Raw genomic sequence first — 25,613 nt, forward strand, 5'->3', positions numbered from 1 at the left:
ATTGAAGGCAAATAACCCTTACATACGGGTATGACACTTCAAAATACAAAAATATCCCCTAAAAACTTTTATCTTCGATAGACCTTGGATGGATTAACCTCGCCGCGCCGGTACGATGGTTACCAATAGGGGTGTTGCAAAAGAATGTCTCTGATCAAAATAACGGTTAAGAAAGCCAAACTGGGCACTGGGGAACGGCATCAGAGCGGACATGACTGTTTGCGACAGTGACACTATTTAAGTGACCAAACTACCGCGGCAGAACTGAGAGAGTTCCAACTACTACCTCTAGAGGTTTTCATATATCTTCTCACTTGCAGAACATTAAGGCTTTATTTTAACAATTTTAAAAATGCTTTTGAAGTGGCACTATTCAGGAGTATAACCGTGGTGACAAAGCTTTGTTCCAATAACCTCCAGATTTGCCTATCTATCTTCACATTTGCAGAACGTTAACGTTTGACATAAGAAGTTTTAAAAATATCTTCGTAGTGACAAAAACAATCTATCAAAGTAAGAGTAAGAATTCTTAGCACACGTATATCTAGTGAAATAAAGTAATCATTTCAACTTTTCAACTCACAATGTAAACGCTTCGTCCAAAAGGGGGTTTTTGTAGTTGATTAGCTTACCTTGAAACTCTATATTATTTTTGTTATGGATCCTTTACACTGTATAAATCAATACATTATTACACAAAATTGTTTGTTCACGATCAATTTCATCATCGATGTTTTCCAAATGTTTGGGAGTTTAAGAACTGTCGCTTTTGTTGATATGAGTACGGATTTTAATATTTATATGGCTTTATGTATTTGTTTGACCAAACGCTCTTATTTAATTGACGTTTAATTCAGTATGGTTAATTTGCTATAAACCACAGGAGGATCAAGATATGCTTAAGGATGCTGTGTTCTATTTATGTATCCATATGAAAAGAAGACCATTATTACAAATATATATTATAACTTTTTTTAAATATATGAAATGAACCAAAGCTTAAAAAACAAAAATGAATAATTAATTTAAATTACGTTGTGCCTCCTGCCTCCTACAACCTGCAGGCCACACTTATAGAATCTCTGTGTGCCGATAGAGAGTAGTCCTCAATGCCACTAGAGGCCAATCAGGAGATAACTGTTGTGCCTCCTGCCTCCTACAACCCGCAGGCCACGCATACAGAACCTCTGTGTGCCGATAGAGAGTAGTCCTCAATGCCACTAGAGGCCAATCAGGAGATAACTGTTGTGCCTCCTGCCTCCTACAACCCGCAGGCCACGCATACAAGAACCTCTGTGTGCCGATAGAGAGTAGTCCTCAATGCCACTAGAGGCCAATCAGGAGATAACTGTTGTGCCTCCTGCCTCCTACAACCCGCAGGCCACGCATACAGAACCTCTGTGTGCCGATAGAGAGTAGTCCTCAATGCCACTAGAGGCCAATCAGGAGATAACTGTTGTGCCTCCTGCCTCCTACAACCCGCAGGCCACGTATACAGAACCTCTGTGTGCCGATAGAGAGTAGTCCTCAATGCCACTAGAGGCCAATCAGGAGATAACTGTTGTGCCTCCTGCCTCCTACAACCCGCAGGCCACGCATACATAACCTCTGTGTGCCGATAGAGAGTAGTCCTCAATGCCACTAGAGGCCAATCAGGAGATAACTGTTGTGCCTCCTGCCTCCTACAACCCGCAGGCCACGCATACAGAACCTCTGTGTGCCGATAGAGAGTAGTCCTCAATGCCACTAGAGGCCAATCAGGAGATAACCGTTTTGTCTCCTGCCTCCTACAACCTGCAGGCCACACTTAGAGAACCTCTGTGTGCCGATAGTGAGTGGTCCTCAATGCCACTAGAGGCCAATCAGGGGATAACCGTTTTGTCTCCTGCCTCCTACAACCTGCAGGCCACACTTAGAGAACCTCTGTGTGCCGATAGTGAGTGGTCCTCAATGCCACTAGAGGCCAATCAGGGGATAACCGTTTTGTCTCCTGCCTCCTACAACCCGCAGGCCACGTATACAGAACCTCTGTGTGCCGATAGAGAGTAGTCCTCAATGCCACTAGAGGCCAATCAGGGGATAACCGTTTTGTCTCCTGCCTCCTACAACCTGCAGGCCACACTTAGAGAACCTCTGTGTGCCGATAGTGAGTGGTCCTCAATGCCACTAGAGGCCAATCAGGGGATAACCGTTTTGTCTCCTGCCTCCTACAACCTGCAGGCCACACTTAGAGAACCTCTGTGTGCCGATAGTGAGTGGTCCTCAATGCCACTAGAGGCCAATCAGGGGATAACCGTTTTGTCTCCTGCCTCCTACAACCCGCAGGCCACGTATACAGAACCTCTGTGTGCCGATAGAGAGTAGTCCTCAATGCCACTAGAGGCCAATCAGGAGATAACTGTTGTGCCTCCTGCCTCCTACAACCCGCAGGCCACACTTAGAGAACCTCTGTGTGCCGATAGTGAGTGGTCCTCAATGCCACTAGAGGCCAATCAGGGGATAACCGTTTTGTCTCCTGCCTCCTACAACCCGCAGGCCACGCATACAGAACCTCTGTGTGCCGATAGTGAGTGGTCCTCAATGCCAGTAGAGGCACAATCAGGGGATACCCGCTGTGCCTCCTGCCTCCTACAACCTGCACGCCACGCTAACGGAAGAGCGCCACGGTACAGCTCTCCGCATGTTGTTATGTTCACGCAACGCTGCTTGTTTCCTTCGTCTTCGTCATTGTTTAATTGTGGGCCACGCGACAAAGTGGTGGAGTCCTCTGGCACAGGCAGTGTCGTCTGTCGTGCACGCCATGCTCGTCTTCTTCGCCCTCTTTCTTCTCTCCGCTCCGCAAGCCGTTCCTGAGGTACGGATTTTCACTCTTCCGACTTCTCATGTAGACCTCGAAGTTTCCTGTATAGCTATTTTCTGTTAGTGAATACAGTTTGTTATACCAGGTTTAATGATACTGCTTTGTGCAATATTGGAGCTAAAACCCAGGGTTTATAACTATTACATTAGTTGGTGTAAATAATATAATAGTTATTTTAATGTATATATTCGTTACTTAGAATAATAGCCTTACTATCTTTGTTATCATACATGCCTAATTAACCCTTCATTCGTTGCTCTCTTTAATGTAGTTTAAACTAGGGGAAGTGATATTAATCCTAGTTATTCTAATTTAAGTGACCACGATTGAAAACCATATATATTTTAGGACTGCTTTGACATTCAATTGCAATTAGCTTCTAATGTTTTGTGAGCTGTAATGCTTACCTTATAAATTGCGCAATAGTATCGTCCTTCTTGAATTATACCATATTTACTCTTTAGCTGAATGTATTTTCTTGGAAATATACAGATGACTTTGAGTTCACTGATTATATTTTCTGGTTATTGTGATGTTATAAAAGCCTTTTAGAAATCCTTTAGAATTTGACTAGACAGTGTTATTGTATTTTAAACTAATTATTTTTTAGATTATAAATATAATTGCCTTTCCACATACTAGTGTAGTACAAAGACGTGTCTTTAAACATTGTTAAGTTACTAAATCCTAAATAGTTTTCTTTGATGCAAACCTCGCAGGTGGTCACTTAAGTGAAAAAGATCGAACACAAATCCATTAGTTATCCACTGACAAAAAGTCCATTGTCCTTTCCTAGTTATTGAGCATATTATGTATTCTTGAGACTTCAACCGCAAATGAAGTAACAGTTTGTAATGTATTTCCTGATTAAAATTTAGATTGGCGCGAGGTAGATTAAGCTAAAATGTTTTGGGTGTCATGGATAAAATATTACAGTTATTCCATTCTCAATCATCAAAATGATCTACATGCTTTATGCGTAACTTGTTCATTTTTCACTCTTTTGACATAATCTAAACCGATATTATTATTGATCTTTAAGCCCCCTGCCCAAATCATATAGTTAGACTTATATTTATTTTTTTAATCGCAGCTGGAATACGATTCGATTTTACATTGCTTATATATTTACATTCCAAACGCACGTAAAAGATATTTTCGCTTTTAACTATACATTTATACTGAAAATGTAAATTACTTGTTAAACATTGCATTCAATTATCTTGGCAGATTTTGAATACTGGAAATCATTGTAATTAATTATACAATTGAACTGTCGGTGCACATGTGATATCTCCCTATAACAACTCTATAAATAACTATTCATGTTCAACAGAAACCCTAGGGTAGCTAAGGAAACTCTAATTATGCTATTCTCCTGTTTAATAACAATAGAAAATGTATAATAATGTGTTTTGTGTTAAATTTTGTTACTGACTTCCACTCAGGTCAAATATTTTTGTAATTTTGTATTTATTTGATTATTCCATTCTATGAACAGTTATTTTTGGAATTTACATAAAACCAGTGCCATTAGGTATAAGTCGATTAATAGTAAAAATTCAAACCCAGAAATTGTTTTCAGCCTGGGGTTGAAAATCTCATATTTGAATCAAACTATTTTAATAAGCTAATTTTAACAAGCTTGCTTAATTTTAGTTTTTTGTGTCTTATTCTCATTTAATTTAATGTGCTCAACTGACCCCCCAAATTCAAATGAAATAGGAGCTGAACAAAACCTGTATGAAAAATATAGGCAATCTTGTTGTTAAACTGTACAAAGTAGGTCACGTTTATAGTTAATGCATAAGGTTTAATCAAACCCGCATGGCAATTATTTCACAGGTATTACCACACTTTGTTATTGTAAAAGTAGAAGAACAATGCTTTATCTAATTTATATGGCTTTATTGAAATATTAACAGTGTTTTAATAATATATAAGATGAGAACCAAGCATTCTTTATCACCAACAATCAAGTTTCCAAATATATCCAAAAGGTCAATATTCTTGATATAAGTATTTCTAATCTTAATGGAAATCACTAGTTTGAAATTTATTATAAAAACCCCAACATATCTTCTAATACCATCGATCTCTAATAATCACTGGAAACACGAATTGGCACCATTTCAATCAATGATAAGCAACATGTTAAATATACCAATGAATGATGAGAACAGAAGTAAAGAAATGAGAATAATAAAATATATAGCTCTCAAAAATGGATATCAACCCGATATTGTAGACAGAATTATTAAGAAAAATCAATAAAACCAACATAATACGATCCAGTCCTAATTATAAAGAAATTTAGAAATGTGTGTGTGTGTGTGTGTGTGTGTGTGTGTGTGTGCCTTTCACTCGGTTCCCAAAGCTATTATATTAAACAAAGTGGCAGAAATTTTGATAAAAGGTTTAAAGAACATGTATAAGTTTTGAAAACAAATAACATGTCTACAATATAATCATGTTTCGCTGAACATTTATTTGAAACTAACCAGAAATACAAAAATGTTGAAAAGAACGCGGAAAGTTTAGATATTGAAAGGCAAGGAGAACAATTTAACACGATATAACTACTTATCAATATAAATTATAATAAAGAGCCTCATAACATTTTAACATTTTAATGGCAATATGGAAAATCAGACAAACCGAATTTTTGAAATAAAAATATTAAAACAGAATAATAATCAAAATTACAACTGTGATATATGAGTTTAACATTGTTTAAATGGTCCCCATATGTATATATAGTAGTTTATTGTTTATTTAGAGGTTAATGTTCACTGACGATGGTTGAATACCGAAACATGTGTATGGCAATAAAATAATTTAAAAAGGGGGTTTTAGTGATTATTCATTATAATTTTGAAAACATATATACGTAAAGTCAAGAACAACAATCAAACAATTACAGTTCTGATGAAAAATTCGATCTTGCAAGATTATAATTTTGGTCTTTACTACTTTGGCCATTTAAGTGTTCCAAGCCCAAGGGGTTAGTGTCCACTATCCACTAGTACAAATATAAATCTAATCCAGATTCCGGCAACATATAGTGTAAAGAAACCGTTTTATAAGCAAGGTTCTATTTTATATAGAGCAGTACAGATTAAAGTAGGACATGTACGCTCAACCCCCTTAGGTCTCCGCTGTCAAATATCAATTATGACGAGGTAAGCAGTAAGATGAACGAAAAGGCCTCACGATCTCGCAGACCAACTTAAGTTAAAGTGGGACATGTACGCTCAACCCTCTCAGGTCTCCGCTGTCAAATATCAATTATGACAAGTTGAGCAGTAAGATGAACGATAAGGCCTCACGATCTCGCAGACCAACTTAAGTTAAAGTGGGACATGTACGCTCAACCCTCTCAGGTCTCCGCTGTCAAATATCAATTATGACAAGGTGAGCAGTAAGATGAACGATAAGGCCTCACGATCTCGCAGACCAACTTAAGTTAAAGTGGGACATGTACGCTCAACCCTCTCAGGTCTCCGCTGTCAAATATCAATTATGACAAGGTGAGCAGTAAGATGAACGATAAGGCCTCACGATCTCGCAGAGCAACTTAAGTTAAAGTGGGACATGTACGCTCAACCCTCTCAGGTCTCCGCTGTCAAATATCAATTATGACAAGGTGAGCAGTAAGATGAACGATAAGGCCTCACGATCTCGCAGACCAACTTAAGTTAAAGTGGGACATGTACGCTCAACCCTCTCAGGTCTCCGCTGTCAAATATCAATTATGACAAGGTGAGCAGTAAGATGAACGATAAGGCCTCACGATCTCGCAGACCAACTTAAGTTAAAGTGGGACATGTACGCTCAACCCTCTCAGGTCTCCGCTGTCAAATATCAATTATGACAAGGTGTGCAGTAAGATGAACGATAAGGCCTCACGATCTCGCAGACCAACTTAAGTTAAAGTGGGACATGTACGCTCAACCCTCTCAGGTCTCCGCTGTCAAATATCAATTATGACAAGGTGAGCAGTAAGATGAACGATAAGGCCTCACGATCTCGCAGACCAACTTAAGTTAAAGTGGGACATGTTCGCTCAACCCTCTCAGGTCTCCGCTGTCAAATATCAATTATGACAAGGTGTGCAGTAAGATGAACGATAAGGCCTCACGATCTCGCAGACCAACTTAAGTTAAAGTGGGACATGTACGCTCAACCCTCTCAGGTCTCCGCTGTCAAATATCAATTATGACAAGGTGAGCAGTAAGATGAACGATAAGGCCTCACGATCTCGCAGACCAACTTAAGTTAAAGTGGGACATGTTCGCTCAACCCTCTCAGGTCTCCGCTGTCAAATATCAATTATGACAAGGTGAGCAGTAAGATGAACGATAAGGCCTCACGATCTCGCAGACCAACTTAAGTTAAAGTGGGACATGTACGCTCAACCCTCTCAGGTCTCCGCTGTCAAATATCAATTATGACAAGGTGTGCAGTAAGATGAACGATAAGGCCTCACGATCTCGCAGAGCAACTTAAGTTAAAGTGGGACATGTACGCTCAACCCTCTCAGGTCTCCGCTGTCAAATATCAATTATGACAAGGTGAGCAGTAAGATGAACGATAAGGCCTCACGATCTCGCAGACCAACTTAAGTTAAAGTGGGACATGTACGCTCAACCCTCTCAGGTCTCCGCTGTCAAATATCAATTATGACAAGGTGAGCAGTAAGATGAACGATAAGGCCTCACGCAACTCGCAGAGCAACATTGCCTTCACAGCCGGGTTCCCCCACACAATACAAATGTCGTGAGCTATGTAATTAACTACGAGGCTAAGAGGGTCTCTATCCGGAACCGAAAGCCTAAGTTTGTAAAGCTTTCATTTGAAGCAATACAATCTTTAAAATTGAGCTTGCAAAAGTATTAACACAAATCTTAGACTTAACTTATGAAATGTTTCAAATGCCAGATCTCTCAAAGGCACATATTAGATTGACCACCTGAGCAAAGTACAGGTCTGAATGTTTGGTGACGGTTATCATTGCTTGCTGACCATGAAGTAATAATATAAACCTGTGGTCACTTTCCGTGTGCTGACCATTGCTCATCGGCTTGACTTCTTAGAATTCTGGTTAACTATCCAGGACATTACTTTTATTAAAAAACTCGGTATTGTATCTATTGACAGTCGGCAGACCTTGTGTTAGCTATATATTATATTGTGTATATATTGTGTAATAATAATAATATTATTATTATTATTATATAGTAACTGTAATCAGCACGGGAATAACGGCTATCGTAATAACATATCATATTAGATGTCGCCATTGCATGCATGATCTCATGTATCAACGGAAAATCTTCTGCCTGCAGTAGTTGTCTTACACCTATAGTATAAAGGTGGCTTTAACCCGCCAAATCTGCTAGCACAAACAATGCATTGAAATCTAAATTTTAGAGTTTATCTATAATTGTTATTTTTGTATGTATTTTCACAAGTCATATTATATTGAATAGGCCGATTAAAGGGGTATAGACTCATATTTTCGTACTTAAGGGTGTTGCTAATTACTATTATTTGAGATCGTTTTTGCGTTCTTACTTGCGAACAGAAGTAAAGAAATGAGAATAATAAAATATCTAGCTCTCAAAAATGGATATCAACCCGATATTGTAGACAGAATTATTAAGAAATACCAATAAAACCAACATAATACGATCCAGTCCTAATTATCAAGAAATTCAGAAATGTGTGTGTGTGTGTGTGTGTGTGTGTTGTGTGTGTGTGTGTGTGTGTGTGTGTGTGTGTGTGTGTGTGTGTGTGTGTGTGTGTGTGTGTGTGTGTGTGTGTGTGTGTGTGTGTGGTGTGTGTGTGTGTGTGTGTGTGTGTGTGTGTGTGTGTGTGTGTGTGTGTGTGTGTGTGTGTGTGTGTGTGTGTGTGTGTGTGTGTGTGTGTGTGTGTGTGTGTGTGTGTGTGTGTGTGTGTGTGTGTGTGTGTGTGTGTGTGTGTGTGTGTGTGTGTGTGTGTGTGTGGTGTGTGTGTGTGTGTGTGTGTGTGTGTGTGTGTAATGTTTTATTAGTATAGAATTATTTTAATAAATACATCAGATGTTGAATGTTGCTACTGAGCTGGTAGATTAGTTGTAAGTCCAGACGTGTGGATAGATGTAAAGTCTGGGTTTTATGTGACTGTGATGTAACGGATTTTCCATTTTGTAAATAACTAAAAGTCTTAAAGAACTAAAAACGACCGATTTTACATGGTTCGTGCACCACATAAGACTATAACTGTACTATACATGTACTATAACTTGAACTACGAATACTTTTATTATTGTTATATTCTAGAGAAATAAAGCATTTCAATCAGAAAATTAGAACATAGCCTATTAAAAGAAATCTACAGTTACAGTCCACAATTAATCAAACTGTAATCCATTAACAGCGACACACTGATAACAGCACTTAACAAACGAATCGTAAGCTCTTACAAAGAAATTCTGCGGTATCCGGAGAAGTTCCTCTTCAATTGATTGTTTTAATTCTTCATCTTTATTGAAGCTACGAGTATAAACTTGTTCTTTTAAGTAACCCCATAGAAAGAAATCACACACAGTTAAATCTGGGGATCGGGGTGGCCAATCTAAAAAATCACTTCCACGATCAATCCAACGGCCATGAAGGTTGTCATTAAGTAATCGCTTGGCAGGATTTGCGAAATGAGGAGGAGCATCATGTTATTGGAAGATTGCTTGATCCATTTCTGTAACTGTAAAATGAGGCAAGACTTGTTCATTTAAAACCTGTTCATACATATTCCCAGTCATTGTACTGTCTGAAACGTCGTGAGATAGCACCCCATTATAAGTGACAGCTGCACAAACAGTAATTCCTTTTGATTTGAGTAGAGTCTGTTCAAGAATGTGTGGATATCCGGTATTATAATAATGACAAGTTATGCCTATTCAAAGAATCATTGTGGTAGAAAATGGACTCCTCTGAAAAAAACAATTTGAGTATGCCAATTCGGATCTAGCTCATGAAACTCAATGATACGAGAACAAAATTCCACTCTCCTGTCCGGACCATGTTCAAGATGACTATGGACTTGGTGACTTTTGTAAAATGTAATTTTGTTTTCTTAATTATTTTTTGTACTGAAGATTTTGGAAAACCAGTTTCAAGTTCAACCTCCCTTAGTGATTTCGGTTGACCTGTAGAGTGGGGCAATGGTGCGCATACTATTACTTCTCTTTCCTCATTTGATCCTCTAGACTCTAGCTAGAGTACTTTTTTACGACACTTCCAGTTTCTAACAAAAGATGTTTCCACTTAGTTATTGTATAGCCACAAAAGTGGTTGAAATAGTGAGCTTTGTCTAAATAACCTCTCTCTAGCACGCCTGTATAGCCACTAAAAGTGTTTGAAATGGTGAGATTTGTCTAAATAACCTCTCTCTAGCACGCCTGGATAGCCACTAAAAGTGTTTGAAATAGTGAGTTTTGTCTAAATAACCTCTCTCTAGCACGCCTGGATAGCCATTAAAAGTGTTTGAAATAGTGAGATTTGTCTAAATAACCTCTCTCTAGCACGCCTGGATAGCCACTAAAAGTGTTTGAAATAGTGAGTTTTGTCTAAATAACCGCTCTCTAGCACGCCTGGATAGCCATTAAAAGTGTTTGAAATAGTGAGCTTTGTCTAAATAACCTCTCTCTAGCACGCCTGGATAGCCATTAAAAGTGTTTGAAATAGTGAGTTTTGTCTAAATAACCTCTCTCTAGCACGCCTGGATAGCCACTAAAAGTGTTTGAAATAGTGAGTTTTGTCTAAATAAGCTCTCTCTAGCACGCCTGGATAGCCACTAAAAGTGTTTGAAATAGTGAGTTTTGTCTAAATAACCTCTCTCTAGCACGCCTGGATAGCCATTAAAAGTGTTTGAAATAGTGAGCTTTGTCTAAATAACCTCTCTCTAGCACGCCTGGATAGCCACTAAAAGTGTTTGAAATAGTGAGTTTTGTCTAAATAATCTCTCTCTAGCACGCCTGGATAGCCACTAAAAGTGTTTGAAATAGTGAGTTTTGTCTAAATAAGCTCTCTCTAGCACGCCTGGATAGCCACTAAAAGTGTTTGAAATAGTGAGTTTTGTCTAAATAACCTCTCTCTAGCACGCCTGGATAGCCATTAAAAGTGTTTGAAATAGTGAGTTTTGTCTAAATAACCTCTCTCTAGCACGCCTGGATAGCCACTAAAAGTGTTTGAAATAGTGAGTTTTGTCTAAATAAGCTCTCTCTAGCACGCCTGGATAGCCACTAAAAGTGTTTGAAATAGTGAGTTTTGTCTAAATAACCTCTCTCTAGCACGCCTGGATAGCCACTAAAAGTGTTTGAAATAGTGAGTTTTGTCTAAATAACCTCTCTCTAGCACGCCTGGATAGCCATTAAAAGTGTTTGAAATAGTGAGCTTTGTCTAAATAACCTCTCTCTAGCACGCCTGGATAGCCACTAAAAGTGTTTGAAATAGTGAGTTTTGTCTAAATAACCTCTCTCTAGCACGCCTGGATAGCCATTAAAAGTGTTTGAAATAGTGAGCTTTGTCTAAATAACCTCTCTCTAGCACGCCTGGATAGCCACTAAAAGTGTTTGAAATAGTGAGTTTTGTCTAAATAACCTCTCTCTAGCACGCCTGGATAGCCATTAAAAGTGTTTGAAATAGTGAGTTTTGTCTAAATAACCTCTCTCTAGCACGCCTGGATAGCCATTAAAAGTGTTTGAAATAGTGAGCTTTGTCTAAATAACCTCTCTCTAGCACGCCTGTATAGCCACTAAAAGTGTTTGAAATGGTGAGATTTGTCTAAATAACCTCTCTCTAGCACGCCTGGATAGCCACTAAAAGTGTTTGAAATAGTGAGTTTTGTCTAAATAACCTCTCTCTAGCACGCCTGGATAGCCATTAAAAGTGTTTGAAATAGTGAGTTTTGTCTAAATAACCTCTCTCTAGCACGCCTGGATAGCCACTAAAAGTGTTTGAAATAGTGAGTTTTGTCTAAATAACCTCTCTCTAGCACGCCTGGATAGCCATTAACTGTGTTTGAAATAGTGAGTTTTGTCTAAATAACCTCTCTCTAGCACGCCTGGATAGCCACTAAAAGTGTTTGAAATAGTGAGTTTTGTCTAAATAAGCTCTCTCTAGCACGCCTGGATAGCCATTAAAAGTGTTTGAAATAGTGAGCTTTGTCTAAATAACCTCTCTCTAGCACGCCTGGATAGCCACTAAAAGTGTTTGAAATAGTGAGTTTTGTCTAAATAACCTCTCTCTAGCACGCCTGGATAGCCATTAAAAGTGTTTGAAATAGTGAGTTTTGTCTAAATAACCTCTCTCTAGCACGCCTGGATAGCCACTAAAAGTGTTTGAAATAGTGAGTTTTGTCTAAATAACCTCTCTCTAGCACGCCTGGATAGCCACTAAAAGTGTTTGAAATAGTGAGTTTTGTCTAAATAACCTCTCTCTAGCACGCCTGGATAGCCACTGAAATCGAACAAGTGTCACGTGACGTTGCATGACGAGAAACGGCAGTGTTTCTCCCGTGCAAAACATACATCCAAATCCAGCAAAAACAAGTAGTTACTTCGATAAAACTCGGAAATTAGCAATATTGAAGGTCTATAACAGAGCATACTATGTAGATCGACTTGTTAAACTTAACATTTTGCTTGTACACGTGGCTCGCAATACAATTGTCAGCAAAACTGTAAGCAACAAGTTCGATTTCTTCGCTTGTTTCATTGAAAATTCTTCATTTCCTAGTTTGATATCACAGCTATTTCTTACATTCTCCATAGGTTTACAAAATACTGAGTTGTTCATTAGCTTGTATAAACCCTTCCGAAGTCGTTTGTGGCTTTGGTCCTCATACTTGTGTTAAAATCTATCTATCTTGTGTTGAAATAAATGAATGAATGAATGAATGAAAATTTGTATGTCCACGTGTAGATAATTGATAATAAACAGGCCTACTTAAATCTGTTATCAAAACTCAGTGAGATGTAGATAATTGATAATAAACAGGCCTACTTAAATCGGTATACAAAACATAGTGATATGTTTCTTCTTGTTTTACATGCAATAAATCAATATTTAGTTTCGCATCATATAATTCTGACATTTGCAGAGAAACAAGCATATTATATTGAATTTTTCATCATAACTAGAGATATTTATGGAGATTTTTGGTTAGTTATACATAAAATAACTTCTATTTTCAAGCAGTTGTCCTCTTAATTGGCATTGGATAGTCAAACCCAGAAAATATGTAGGTTACACATTTTTCGTATTGTTTTGCTCGTTCAGGATCAAATTTTGGTTTTTCAATAGCACATCTGATTGAATAAATTAAACAATAATCATCTTTATTTTTAAGGTTCATACAAGGTTTATTTATTTTTTATTTCCTTTGGTAAATAGATATATGATCCGGCATTTAAAATTTCTCGTTTATTGAGGCTCAAAATTAGTTATTTGCACCGTTTTAATGTCCAACCAGAACCTTTATTTGGATTATTCGTTTGTTCTCGATGCGATAATTTGTTGAATTGTTTGATGATAAAATCGTTTACGTTAAAGGTTTTGTCATTTTATAGTGAAACACATTGGACAAGTTTGTGTCTCGCCATTCATTAAAGTTCTTTCGTATTCGCACTCTAAGGATAAATATCCCTTACTATTTCTATTATTTTTTTAATGAATTTTTCGATCAGTTTTTATATTTGGAAAGAGACATCAAATTGTTGCTAGAATTTGTTAAAATAAATTGCTTAAACATTCCTCTAAATGATGATAAAACTTCAACTAAACAGTAGAAAATTGTATTAATGCTTTTTTGAGATTCGTCCATTTGTTCGATAATCTCAGGTCTTGTTTTACCAGCAGATTGAATACATAAGTTATTAGCTATTAACTGATTTTTCATCATTAAATAGTTCAATATTTCTCTTATCTCTTTAAACATTTTCTTTAATTTCTGTAATTTTTCTATATTATACATGTTTCGGTGATCATTAATATTTGGTTTTCTTCAGCCCAGTTTCGTAAATTATTCAGTTCCTTGTCTTCAAGATGTTTGTTATTCAAATGAATCATTGGATTGTAATGTCTGTTATAATGATGTTCGAAAGTGTCTTTTTTTCAACAAGCACAGCAAAGTTTTTGCGCTTAATTTATTAAGGACAAATTTTAGCTATACATTTTAAAATTATTGAAAAAATAGTATAGAGATAGGTTAAACAACCCTTTTATCACTATATTGGTTTGCAGGAGATAGTTTAATGTTTCTATAGTATTTTTTCAATAATCTTCAAGTCTTGTATTTTTCATCAATAACGTGTAGAATAAAGATTTTAAAGTTGTTTTAACAGATTTTCATATGATTCCAAACAGATTTGGCTACATTATAGATTTTCATTTGTTTTTTAACAGATTTTTCATTAACTTTTAACAGATTCTCTGTTTTAATTTTTATGGTACTTTGGAAAGTGCTTTGCATTGATTTCGACATATTACTATCTACTTATACGTATACGTATATAATCTATATTTATTAATAATCACGACTGATATTGCCTACATGGAGTTAAACTATGTAACTGTAGCGAATTCAATTTGGTTGACAGTGTTAAATACTTATTGAATGTAATATTAAATCAATGCGTTGTAATACTTTAAAATAAGGAATAAGTCTACTTTAAATGTTTAATATATTATTCACAAATCTTAAGTTTAATCAATAATTACATATGGAATTTGTGCATGGGTGAGCGCAGTTAATTCACACTTGAATATAATTTTTAATCGGGAAAAGCGATGTTTACAATATGTTCTACAGAGTGAGCTACTGAATTTAGAGCAAATCGAAGATAGCATAGGGAGATACAAATCGCTGGACAGTTAACACCAAGGATATTCTACATATAGTCGATATTGTTCAATTACTATAGTGACGATCATTACAAAAACAATAAAGCCACGAAATGTTAACTCTAGAACGTAGTTAAGTATTTAACTCTTATTTCAAGAACAGAATATCGCAGACCCAAATATAAGTCCCTTATTTATACAATAAGTAATCCAGTTGTTGGTTAGAAAGTAACCTTATGGTTACTTAACATAGGTAAGGGTGAGTTAGAATATTTTATAACTTCTTTGTATGCACATTAGCTTAATTGTTTAACCTATGGTCATCAAAAGCATTGACAGTGGGTAGGTGTCATGATGTTGTAACTTTGTAGGATTGTGTTGAGACAGTGTCTTTTGATGGTGGTAAATGTAGGGACAGGAAGGGGGAGATAAAAGTAAAGAGGAGAGAGGGGGGAGAGAGAGTGAGTGAGTGAGTGAGTGAGTGAGAGAGAGAGAGAGTGTTTTGCTACCGTCTCTCAGACAAACTTTTATCTTCTATCAGTTGTCGACTCCAAACGTATGTATTCATCTAGGTAATTTTCTTCTTATCCTTACTATATATTGCAGCTATCTATTGTCTCTTTCGTCATTTCTGCTACCGGACACTCACCAACACACCTCAAAACGTAACCTTCAAAATATCTGTTTAATTTATTTTGTCCATTTCCTGAGAATAATATCAAAGTTAATCACAATTCTAAATCTTTCAAGTACATAAAATATTTTTGTGGTTTCCATTAACTTATACATAAATTCACCATACATAAAAAAACAAATGGAATGTATTTAATTTGTTATGTTATCACACCTATGTACAATTCAATTCACACTCTTATCCTATTATTGAGTCTGTCCTTTATTAAGAATAGGTTGTGAATTAAAATGCATACCACTATTATTATTATGTAAACTACACTTTGCAGCATGTAGGATCTGACTGCGTTATACTAGAACGGCTTTAAGTATAGTCAACTGTTTCGAAATCAATTTGGAATAACAGTTATGTATGTTTTAAAACATACGAGTACTTTCATAAAATGAGTTAATACATATAAAGCGTGAAGGTTTGCTCATCCATTCTCACATATCATGTCTGCGGTTGTTATCTGGTTGTCATCGTATTGTCAAACACTTGCATGTTGTAGCTATGATGTATTTGTTTTTTTATATTACGAGTACACTTAAGTTGCATTTCATGTTGTCATTACGTTGTTTTTCCATACGAAGATTTTACATTACTTATTATGTTGATGAGTACATATTCGTGCTACTTATCACGTCTCGATCTCCACACACAGGCTTATTTCTCTGGTTTTTATCAAAACTTTTAGTTTTGTAATTGCTTTATGTTTAATGGCTTATATTTTAATGGCTTTAAAGCCCACAGCATATTACTGATAAAAAGAATTCCAACAACTTTATTATAGTAAACAAAAACAAAATATAAAACTGGGTCTGATGCAGACCGAGATCCCTTGTTACTCTTTAAAAATAAAATGAATGGAATAAAATAAGGTTCATTTTGAAGTAGTATTAACCTGTTATAGCATGTCGGGCTTAACGACAACGTACTGGAGGCGTCACAATTCCTGCAGGAGTACAACGAGCAGGCCTCGGACATGTGTTATCGCGTCAAGGCGGCGCAGTGGGCGTACTCTACCAATCTCACGGAGTACAACAAAGCCAAAATGGTAACAGTATTATGACTCAGCAAAATCAACTTAAATGTACGTCATAGCGAATTAAAAAATATATAGGAAATGTGCATTTCGCTCATTGATTATGAAGGCCGTAAACAGTGTTATGGCCTAAGCTATTATTTTGAGCGTTCAGTTAAATACTGAAAGTCCAAGTATCATTTACAATACACCGTTTGCATATAACACAAATTAAATAAATTGTATTAAACATAAACACTTTTAACTCTATTAGAAAATGTAACACCTACACTTTATATAGACTAAATATTCGTATATTTTTTATATCACAGGAAGTTAAATTTTTAAATAATTTACGGGTTTATTTATTTTTTTCAATTAATTTTTTATATGTTAATAAGTAACAATTCGCTTCTTCTTTTTGCTTCTCGATAAGGGAGTCAGCAAACAATTAATAATAATTTATTTCAATTCTTGTATTATACTGGGTGTCTTAAAAGCCGCCCCCTCATATTACCTTTCTTATGAAGTATACATTATTATGATACATACATATTATGAGATGTAGTGATTTAGTTAAGGTATGTTCATATGACCAACTAAGGAGATTTTGATGTATGAAAATGTTTGACCGCCTCCCTCCAATGTGATGTATTGTGGGGCTAAGTCAAACTTTTTAAATAGGAACCCCTTATTGATTACCAGTTGGTATGTGAGACAGATTCAGTCCACTTTGATACAGAAGCTGGTCTGAATGTGTCTCAGTAACTAAAATATGACATGGCAAAACCAGCTATTGGCATTCCTAGGACTTCCCAATGAGCTTTGGTCAGACAAAACCTAACAAATATGTTATTCATGGTTGTTGATGTTTGTTGACTCTAGCAATAATTTTTTTATGATTTCGTGTCGTTCTCAAATAAATAGTGAGTGAATGTTTTATCTGCCTTACAATAACTTTAAATGTAACTTAAACGGTGGGGGTTTTATAAAACAATTCAAACTGTAATTAGCTACCAACTTGACAGAGTAACATTAGAGACCTCTAGTTTGTGTCATTCTTCTTATTTTTATAATGCCTTTAAAATGAGGCATCACTTGCTAAATGTTTAAATGAGGTTTCCTGTTTAAAAATTTTGATTTTCCCCAAAATACCCCATTTGGGGGGATCAAAAAACTTTATTTATATTGAGCCAAACTGAATAAGTCTATGTTTAAGTGTGAAAGCAGCTATTCTTTCACGCGAAAAGAAAGGATTGTCACATTTACACATTTAAAACAAATTTTGTCGTGACTGAAATATTTTGATCTGAATATTAAAAAGATTGAGCAAAAGCATTTTTGATACTTTCAATCTACTTCCAGTGCTGTACAAAACATTTGCAATGGTAGTAGTAAAAGTAGTAGTAGTGAAGGAAACAGGATTTTCCGGATATTTGCCATTGTTCAGTGAAACAAGAAATCAGTAACACTACGTTTCGAGATCTGCAATCTGATCTCTTCTTCAGGTAAAGAACTAACCTAATACATAATTACAAACTAGGTTAAAATAAACAAATCTTACCAAAGCGTTGTGGCACGCCTAAGTCAGGAATCACAACCTACATGTTGTTTGTCAAATTCACTAACTCTATAAACATGCACTTAATAAACAACTATACAAAACACTAATCATTAAAACAGAACTACGGAATACCGGTCACAATACGTCTTCACTCGTCTACTAACCACCTACGACTGACCAGAGGGACTAGCCAATGGTAATCGTCACGGCTGGCTAAAACAAGATGGCGGAAATAAAAGGGAAGGGGGACAGGAATGGGCCCTTTCGTTATTATTGGTTCATGCGAGATGAACTTCTTAAACCCATATTGTGACTCCACATTGGTTTATTACAAATATCTGATCCGTTTGATACTTGTGGTTTTCTCTTTAGTTCATTTTTTAGAATTGGCAACCAAAGCGGCCTAATCTCGACTGATGGTTGGTCTGCCAATTTAATGTATGTTGCCTCAATTAATTTACTTTTGAAGAAATGTGGTTCCCGATGTATTATGTTGGCTTCATCCCAATTCATATGATGGTCTTCGGACCAACAATGGTGTGCAATTTTTGACTTTTCTGTGAGACCCTTTCTCGTGTTTTCTTTGTGCTCTTTTATCCTTACGTTTAGTGGTCTTTTTGTCTCGCCTATGTATTCCCTATTGCAACTACATTTTATATTGTAAACACAGTTTTTGGAATACTGTGTGCCATTTTTTGGTTTTGTTTTTACGAGACTTTGTCTAAGAGTGTTGTATGTTTTAAACGCGGTTCTAATGTACTTTCTACCTACTCTTCTAATTTTCTCCGATAATCCCGGCACATAAGGGATTGAAATAAACGCAAATTTATCACAATTCTGTTTTTCTGACTCAGGAATGATTCTTCTGGTTCGTTTGCACTTATTTATTACTAATTGAGGGTATCCATTGCTTCTGAGATCCGATTCAATTTTCTTAAATTCTTCTTTTAGTCCATCTTTATCTGAGCACAAGCTCTTTGCTCTATCAAACAACGAGTAGGCTACTCCTTCTTTGACAGATTTTTTATGGTTGGATTGATAATTTTAATATTTTCCTGTGTGTGTTATCTTTCGAAAAACAGTTGTCTTAAGGACATCCCTATCTCTTAATACATACACATCCAAAAAGGGAAGCTTGTTTTGGACTTCCACTTCCATTGTGAGGCGGATGGAAGGAGAAATACTATTAATGTGATTCAAAAAATTATTTAATTCAATGTCTCCATGAGAAAAAAATAACAAAGGTATCATCCACATACCTCCACAAAATCTTCGGTTTGAACTGAGCTGAAGCCAAAGCTTTTCGCTCGAATTCCTCCATAAAAATATTGGCGAAAATAGGAGACAGTGGAGAACCCATTGTCATCCCCTCATCTTGACGGTACATTTTACCTTCTAACTCAAAATAATTGCATTGAGTGCATAGTTCTAACAGTTCCATAATTACTGGCACGGGAAGTTTAGTTCTATCCTTTAATGTTTGGTCTTCTTTGAGACGTGATTTAATAACTCCGAGAGTTTCTGGAACTGGTACATTTGTAAATAGACTTTCGACATCAAAACTTACCAGTTTGTCAGTTTCAGTCAACTTTAGGGATTTTGACTTCTCTACAAAATCCCTGGAATTTTTGATGAAAGAGTAAGTTTTTCCTACCAGTGGCGTTAAGATGTCCGAGAGGACTTTAGACAATTCCCTGCAAGGTGAATCACGAGAACTAATGATGGGCCGGAGAGGGATGGTGGGTTTGTGGATTTTGGGAAGGCCATACACGTAGGGGATTTTGGAGTGGTGGGGAGTTAATTTAGATCTGAATTTATCTGAAAAAACTCTTTATGTTTTCTTAAGGGGTTTGCTACTTTTCGTTCAAATGAATCAGTCGGGTCTTTATTTAAAACTGTATATTTGCCAGTATGTAAAGTTTCCGCAATCTTTTCTTTATATGCTACTGAGTCAAGTACAACAGTAGCGTTGCCTTTATCGGCTGGTAAGATTTTGACCGTGTCGTCTTTCCCAAGGATCGACATGGCCTTTTTCTCCTCTATTGTCAAATTGGGTTATTTTTTAACCTAGTTTTTAATTATGTATTAGGTTAGTTCTTTACCTGAAGAAAAGATCAGATTGCAGATCTCTAAACGTAGTGTTACTGATTTCTTGTTTCACTGAACGATGGCAAATGTCCGGAAAAATCCTGTTTCCTTCACAATCCTTCCATCGTCAAAATTAACCTTCAAGCAAAGAAGTAGTAGTAGTATTGCAACTTTTATCATAGACAATTAGTTAAACTGATATTAACTATTTCTAATTTTTAAAAGTAATTATTTGAATTACTTGGGTTTTCTTTTTCCTAATTTTTTAATCCACGCACTATACATACTTCCTTACTTTGCATTGCATAATTACTGCAATATCGACTGTAGCAGAGCAAACAAATATTTTATCCACTGCATAAATTCTGAAATAATCAAATTGTCTCACGGTTGATTTAAGTTTATTGAACGTTTATACATGATTAGCACAATTTAAATGTTTGTCCTAGATAATATTGAAAATTTGAAATAATTAAACTGTTTGTCAATCTGAATGATTTGTGGTACAAATACGAGCTATATAAAAAGTAAAATCAAAACATTTAGGGTTGAAATTTCCGAATTTAGTCTTACCTATGTTTACCTTCATTCTATTTTTATAAAACTTTGTATTATGATATTTAAAACCTGTGCAATAATTTGTAATGTATTATGGGGATACGCAAATGAGTCACAAAAGGTAATATCATAGGAAAAGACGCATATTTGGCCTCGAAAATACAATTCCAACAGATAGTTTATTAAAACCAAAAGTAAAACCGAGAAGATTACTGAACCTTGGAGCACACCTGCTTTCATAAGGAAAGGATTATTTAAAATATCAGAAATTTTAACTTGTTGGTTTCTATTATTTTAGGAAACTATATGAGGGTATTATTTCTGCTGAATTCTAACTTTTTGAAACAAAATATTGTGTCTATAAAATCGAAGGCTGTCTCAAAGTCAATAATTACACCTCCAATGCTTCTCTTTATTTTTTAAACGAATTTTGTTTAATGAATTTTTACCTGATCTACCAGATTCTTTCTTCAGTCGAGTTGATTTTTCGTAAACCAAACCGAAAAGGTCCTGAAAACTGTATGTTAACAATAAAAACCTAAATAATTTAGATTTAATAATTTTCTTGATTACAGTTACACTAATGTAAAAATTGGTCTTACATTAGTTGTAATATAAAAGCCTATCTTATATGAGTGATTTTAATTTAAATTATACAGGAAAACCCCGGGCTCAATACTTTTTTGGTGTTAAGACGGGGGCTGTCGGTTGTTTTAATACAATTCACGCAAACCATTATCAACACTAATCAATGAAAATGGCATTGTAATTTCAATTTTCAAAGTTTAATCATCACACAAGCTAGTAACCAGAGTCACCTCAATGTGGATGTTCCTGCAGAAAGAAGAACAAGAAAGAGAAGCTCGGTTCCAGAAGGCATCTTGGAGGAGAGCGTCAACGTTTGCATGGTCTCGGTTCACAGATCCGCAGGTGTACAGGCAGCTGAAGATTCTGACTACTAGAGGGCGAGCCGCGCTAGCAGACTATGACATGACGAAGGTATGGAGCCACCCTGTCCCTGCACAGGGCATTTAGCTCGTGTGTGACAAAAGCTTAACGCTATTACTAATGATGAAATTGAGGGATATTGTTGAAGATGTTTGATTTTCTGTAAATAACGTAAATATCAGTTAAGCTGCTAAATATAGGGACAAATTTAAATATTTGAAGGTCTAGATGAGATGAACGATATATAGAAAAATCAAAATTGAATGTTACAGCAAAAAGGCATGTATTCAAAGCTTTTGGATATTCGATGATAAATAACTCAAAATGTTACATGTGAAACTCAACAAAATTACAACCTTGAAACCGTTTCGTCGCCCCTTGAAACTTGACTTTCAAGGGCCTGTTGTTCCAAGGAACGTCCTGTTCAGGGTGATCAGACGTCAGGCTTTAGCAGGATATGTTCTCCACTTTTTTTTAGCTGGGGGCGTCCTCCTGTCCTCCCGGCTTTTGAAAATTATGTAATTATGTTAAATTTGGCTAACGCATAAATGTTTCAAAATAGTAGCATCGCATAAAATTGTTCCCAAGTCCCGAGATAGACCTAGAAAAGTTATTGCTGCGCACACGTAATGCCTTGGCATGTAAACTGCTATTAGATTCAGTTGTATGTTGAGTGTTTTCTATAGTGTCACTGACTCACTGTTGTCTCTATCAGCTCAGCTGCACTGGCGCTACTACCTCCGTGTGAACTGCTGTTAGATTCAGTTGTATGTTGAGTGTTGTCTATAGTGTCACTGACTCACTGTTGTCTCTATCAGCTCAGCTGCACTGGCGCTATTACCTCCGTGTGAACTGCTGTTAGATTCAGTTGTATGTTGAGTGTTGTCTATAGTGTCACTGACTCACACCCCTTGAATTCCTATTTATATATTACGAGTTAATTTTGTTAAAATACGTTACATGTTTTTCTGCAATAGTGATAATATCTTATGTCCCGGCAGAGCAAGTACTTTTTGTATTGTAAAAAAAATTCGTACAATAATTAATTCAATCTAATGGCACATACAAGGTAATAGCCTCAAATAATACTTTTATCCATTAATATATTCTTTAATAATATATAATTTTTTTATTTAAATGTAAAAATATCCAATTTGAGATTTTAAATTTGCATTAAATATGCTCAAATATAATAGTAATTTAAAAAGTGCCTTTTTTAAATACTGCATAAATGATTGTTTTCGCAAAGTAAGAATATTTATTACTGTCCTTAATTTTTATCGCTAATGTCCTCCTTTTCAACCTCAAAAGTCATCCTTTTAGGAATATGGGTTTGGACCCCCTGGTGATTTTTGGAGTCAATACGTTTAGACGCCCTTAGAGTCAGTTCGTTTGTCAGACTTTCTGTCTGCCATACCATCTGTGCGATATGTCTTGATAAAATAGTCGTAGAGACTTGAAACCTGATATCGCTCTTTCTAGTCCATGGCCGTTTTTTGTATGGCCGTTCGAAGAGAAATTTAATTTAATTAGTCGTATTGTTGGTAAACCTGACTGATCACCTGATATTTATATATAATTATACATTGTTAAAACAGCTGATTGTAAATCCTTACAAGTTTTCCAGTCCTACAGTTATGGGAATAAAATAATCTTTTTATTAAAATTAAATGGAGTATTTTGAAAGAGGTGATCCCAACAATAAGTGCAATGAAACACTCTGTGCTATCTGGTCTTAAACAATGTTTTAATATAATATTTAAAATCTAGAAGACATTGCATGCATATTTCATGTAAAAACGCTACAATATAGGTAGTAATAAGAGAACTGTGACAGTTTGAAAATTTGGTCTAAATCAGTTTTTCGAGCACAGCGAGTGAACGACGCAACCAATAATTAACTTAATTACATTGATTTATTGGTATTGTTATTACACAAAACCTTGTCCATTTATTTCTGTATGTCTTATGTTTTACAATATTCCTTCAGTGTGCATAGAAATTGGAACACACGGTATAGTATCCAAAATTCAAATCCTTAAAACTTTTGCTGTTTTAGATCCAGTTGAATATTGTTTTTGGTAAAACATTAGTTAGATAAGGAACAACGTTAGTAGACCTCTGTAATTAACCTTCTGATGACTTTCAAGAACACTCTTAGTCAGCACAGGCTCTAAGAGGCATTGCATTGCAATAGGCATACGCTCCAATGTTTAACAAAAATGTGAATGTCATCTTAGTTCTTAGGCTTACGTGCCTAAACTTCTTAAGTTGGAGGCAAAACCTAAGAGACTACCGGATTGTGTGAACCACGTCGGAACATCGCCAACTCTATTAGATTCTTGTTATGTTTTTGCCTCACCGTGAAGAGCCATCTTCGATCAACTTCCACAGTCATTTAACATCATTCAATTAACGGATTCAATTTAGGTTTAACATCACTTGACTGAAAATAGTTCTTCACAACGACGAGGAAATATTTCAAGAATGTAACTGTGTAGTGATGTTTAGGAAAACCTCGATGTCATTTATGTATTTAAATTGCACTGAAATTTCATGAAAATAAAATGGATGGAAAGGTTGCACCGAAACCTCTGTTACAGCTACAACATATAATCCAGGAAATGAAGGACCTGTACACGACAACACGTGTGTGTCCGTACTCTGGCCAGAACTCGCCCTACTGTGATCTCTCACTTGTCCCAGGTAATAGTTCATGATTCTCAATAATATAACGTAAATTTTTAATGAAGTTTATTAAACTACATACTACGCATAATTGAGAGTTTAAGTTTGGTATTATCTATCAGAATGATGTATCATATAAACTCGTCTTCCTAAAAAATTATATTTAATAGTAAATAATAATAAAAGAAAAATTATAATATTGTTATGAATTTAGAAAAAATATATTTTCTCAGAATGCAATTTAAATACTTAGGACAAACCAGGTGAGAATACGTCTCAGAGTTCTGGTTATATTCCAAACGAGTGATCTATGTGTTTGGTAGTTAAATACAGAAGGTAGACCTAACTAGATATGAATACTGATATCACACTGTTGACAACTTTGATTTGTGCGACAGCGGTTTTGGAAAGGTTTTACGGAACGCATAAATAACAGTGGGATGGATTGTCTTACTCTCAGGAGATAAATGTTAGCCCATGTTGTAAGTATGCTTGCGCTACACATATGTTTTGGGCATTATTTTTCATGAGTTTTGAATGGCAGTACGATTGCAAAACTACCAGGGTAGTACGATATTTGCTAATATTGGAGCGGATGTTTGTTACAGAACTGACGCACAAACTGGCCCACTAGCGGAAAACTCGGGGGGTATGAGATTTTTCTAATTGTGAAGTGGATGCGTGTTACAGACCTGACCCACAAACTGGCCCACTAGCGGAAAACCCGGGGGGTATGAGATTTTTCTAATTGTGAAGTGGATGCGTGTTACAGACCTGACCCACAAACTGGCCCACTAGCGGAAAACCCGGGGGGTATGAGATTTTTCTAATTGTGAAGTGGATGCGTGTTACAGACCTGACCCGCACACTGGCCCACTAGCGGAAAACTCGGGGGGTATGAGATTTTTCTAATTGTGAAGTGGATGTTTGTTACAGACCTGACCCACAAACTGGCCCACTAGCGGAAAACCCGGGGGGTATGAGATTTTTCTAATTGTGAAGTGGATGCGTGTTACAGACCTGACCCACAAACTGGCCCACTAGCGGAAAACCCGGGGGGTATGAGATTTTTCTAATTGTGAAGTGGATGCGTGTTACAGACCTGACCCACAAACTGGCCCACTAGCGGAAAACCCGGGGGGTATGAGATTTTTCTAATTGTGAAGTGGATGCGTGTTACAGACCTGACCCGCACACTGGCCCACTAGCGGAAAACTCGGGGGGTATGAGATTTTTCTAATTGTGAAGTGGATGTTTGTTACAGACCTGACCCACAAACTGGCCCACTAGCGGAAAACCCGGGGGGTATGAGATTTTTCTAATTG

At 36.2% G+C, this 25,613-nt stretch overlaps 1 protein-coding gene across 1 annotated transcript in view; it reads left to right on the forward strand.

The window, feature by feature from the left end:
• Positions 1–2,742: 2,742 nt before the first annotated feature.
• Positions 2,743–25,613, forward strand: part of LOC124368681 (angiotensin-converting enzyme-like) — a 68,057-nt gene continuing 45,186 nt past the window's right edge. The window contains exons 1-4 of the mRNA XM_046825965.1: positions 2,743–2,854; positions 16,332–16,475; positions 21,493–21,651; positions 24,204–24,306. Coding sequence (XP_046681921.1) covers positions 2,801–2,854; positions 16,332–16,475; positions 21,493–21,651; positions 24,204–24,306 — 460 coding nt within the window. The 5' untranslated portion in view covers positions 2,743–2,800. The remainder of the gene's footprint in view (positions 2,855–16,331; positions 16,476–21,492; positions 21,652–24,203; positions 24,307–25,613) is intronic.

This window comes from Homalodisca vitripennis, chromosome X, assembly GCF_021130785.1.
Source record: "Homalodisca vitripennis isolate AUS2020 chromosome X, UT_GWSS_2.1, whole genome shotgun sequence".
In the NCBI taxonomy this organism is placed as follows: domain Eukaryota; kingdom Metazoa; phylum Arthropoda; class Insecta; order Hemiptera; family Cicadellidae; genus Homalodisca; species Homalodisca vitripennis.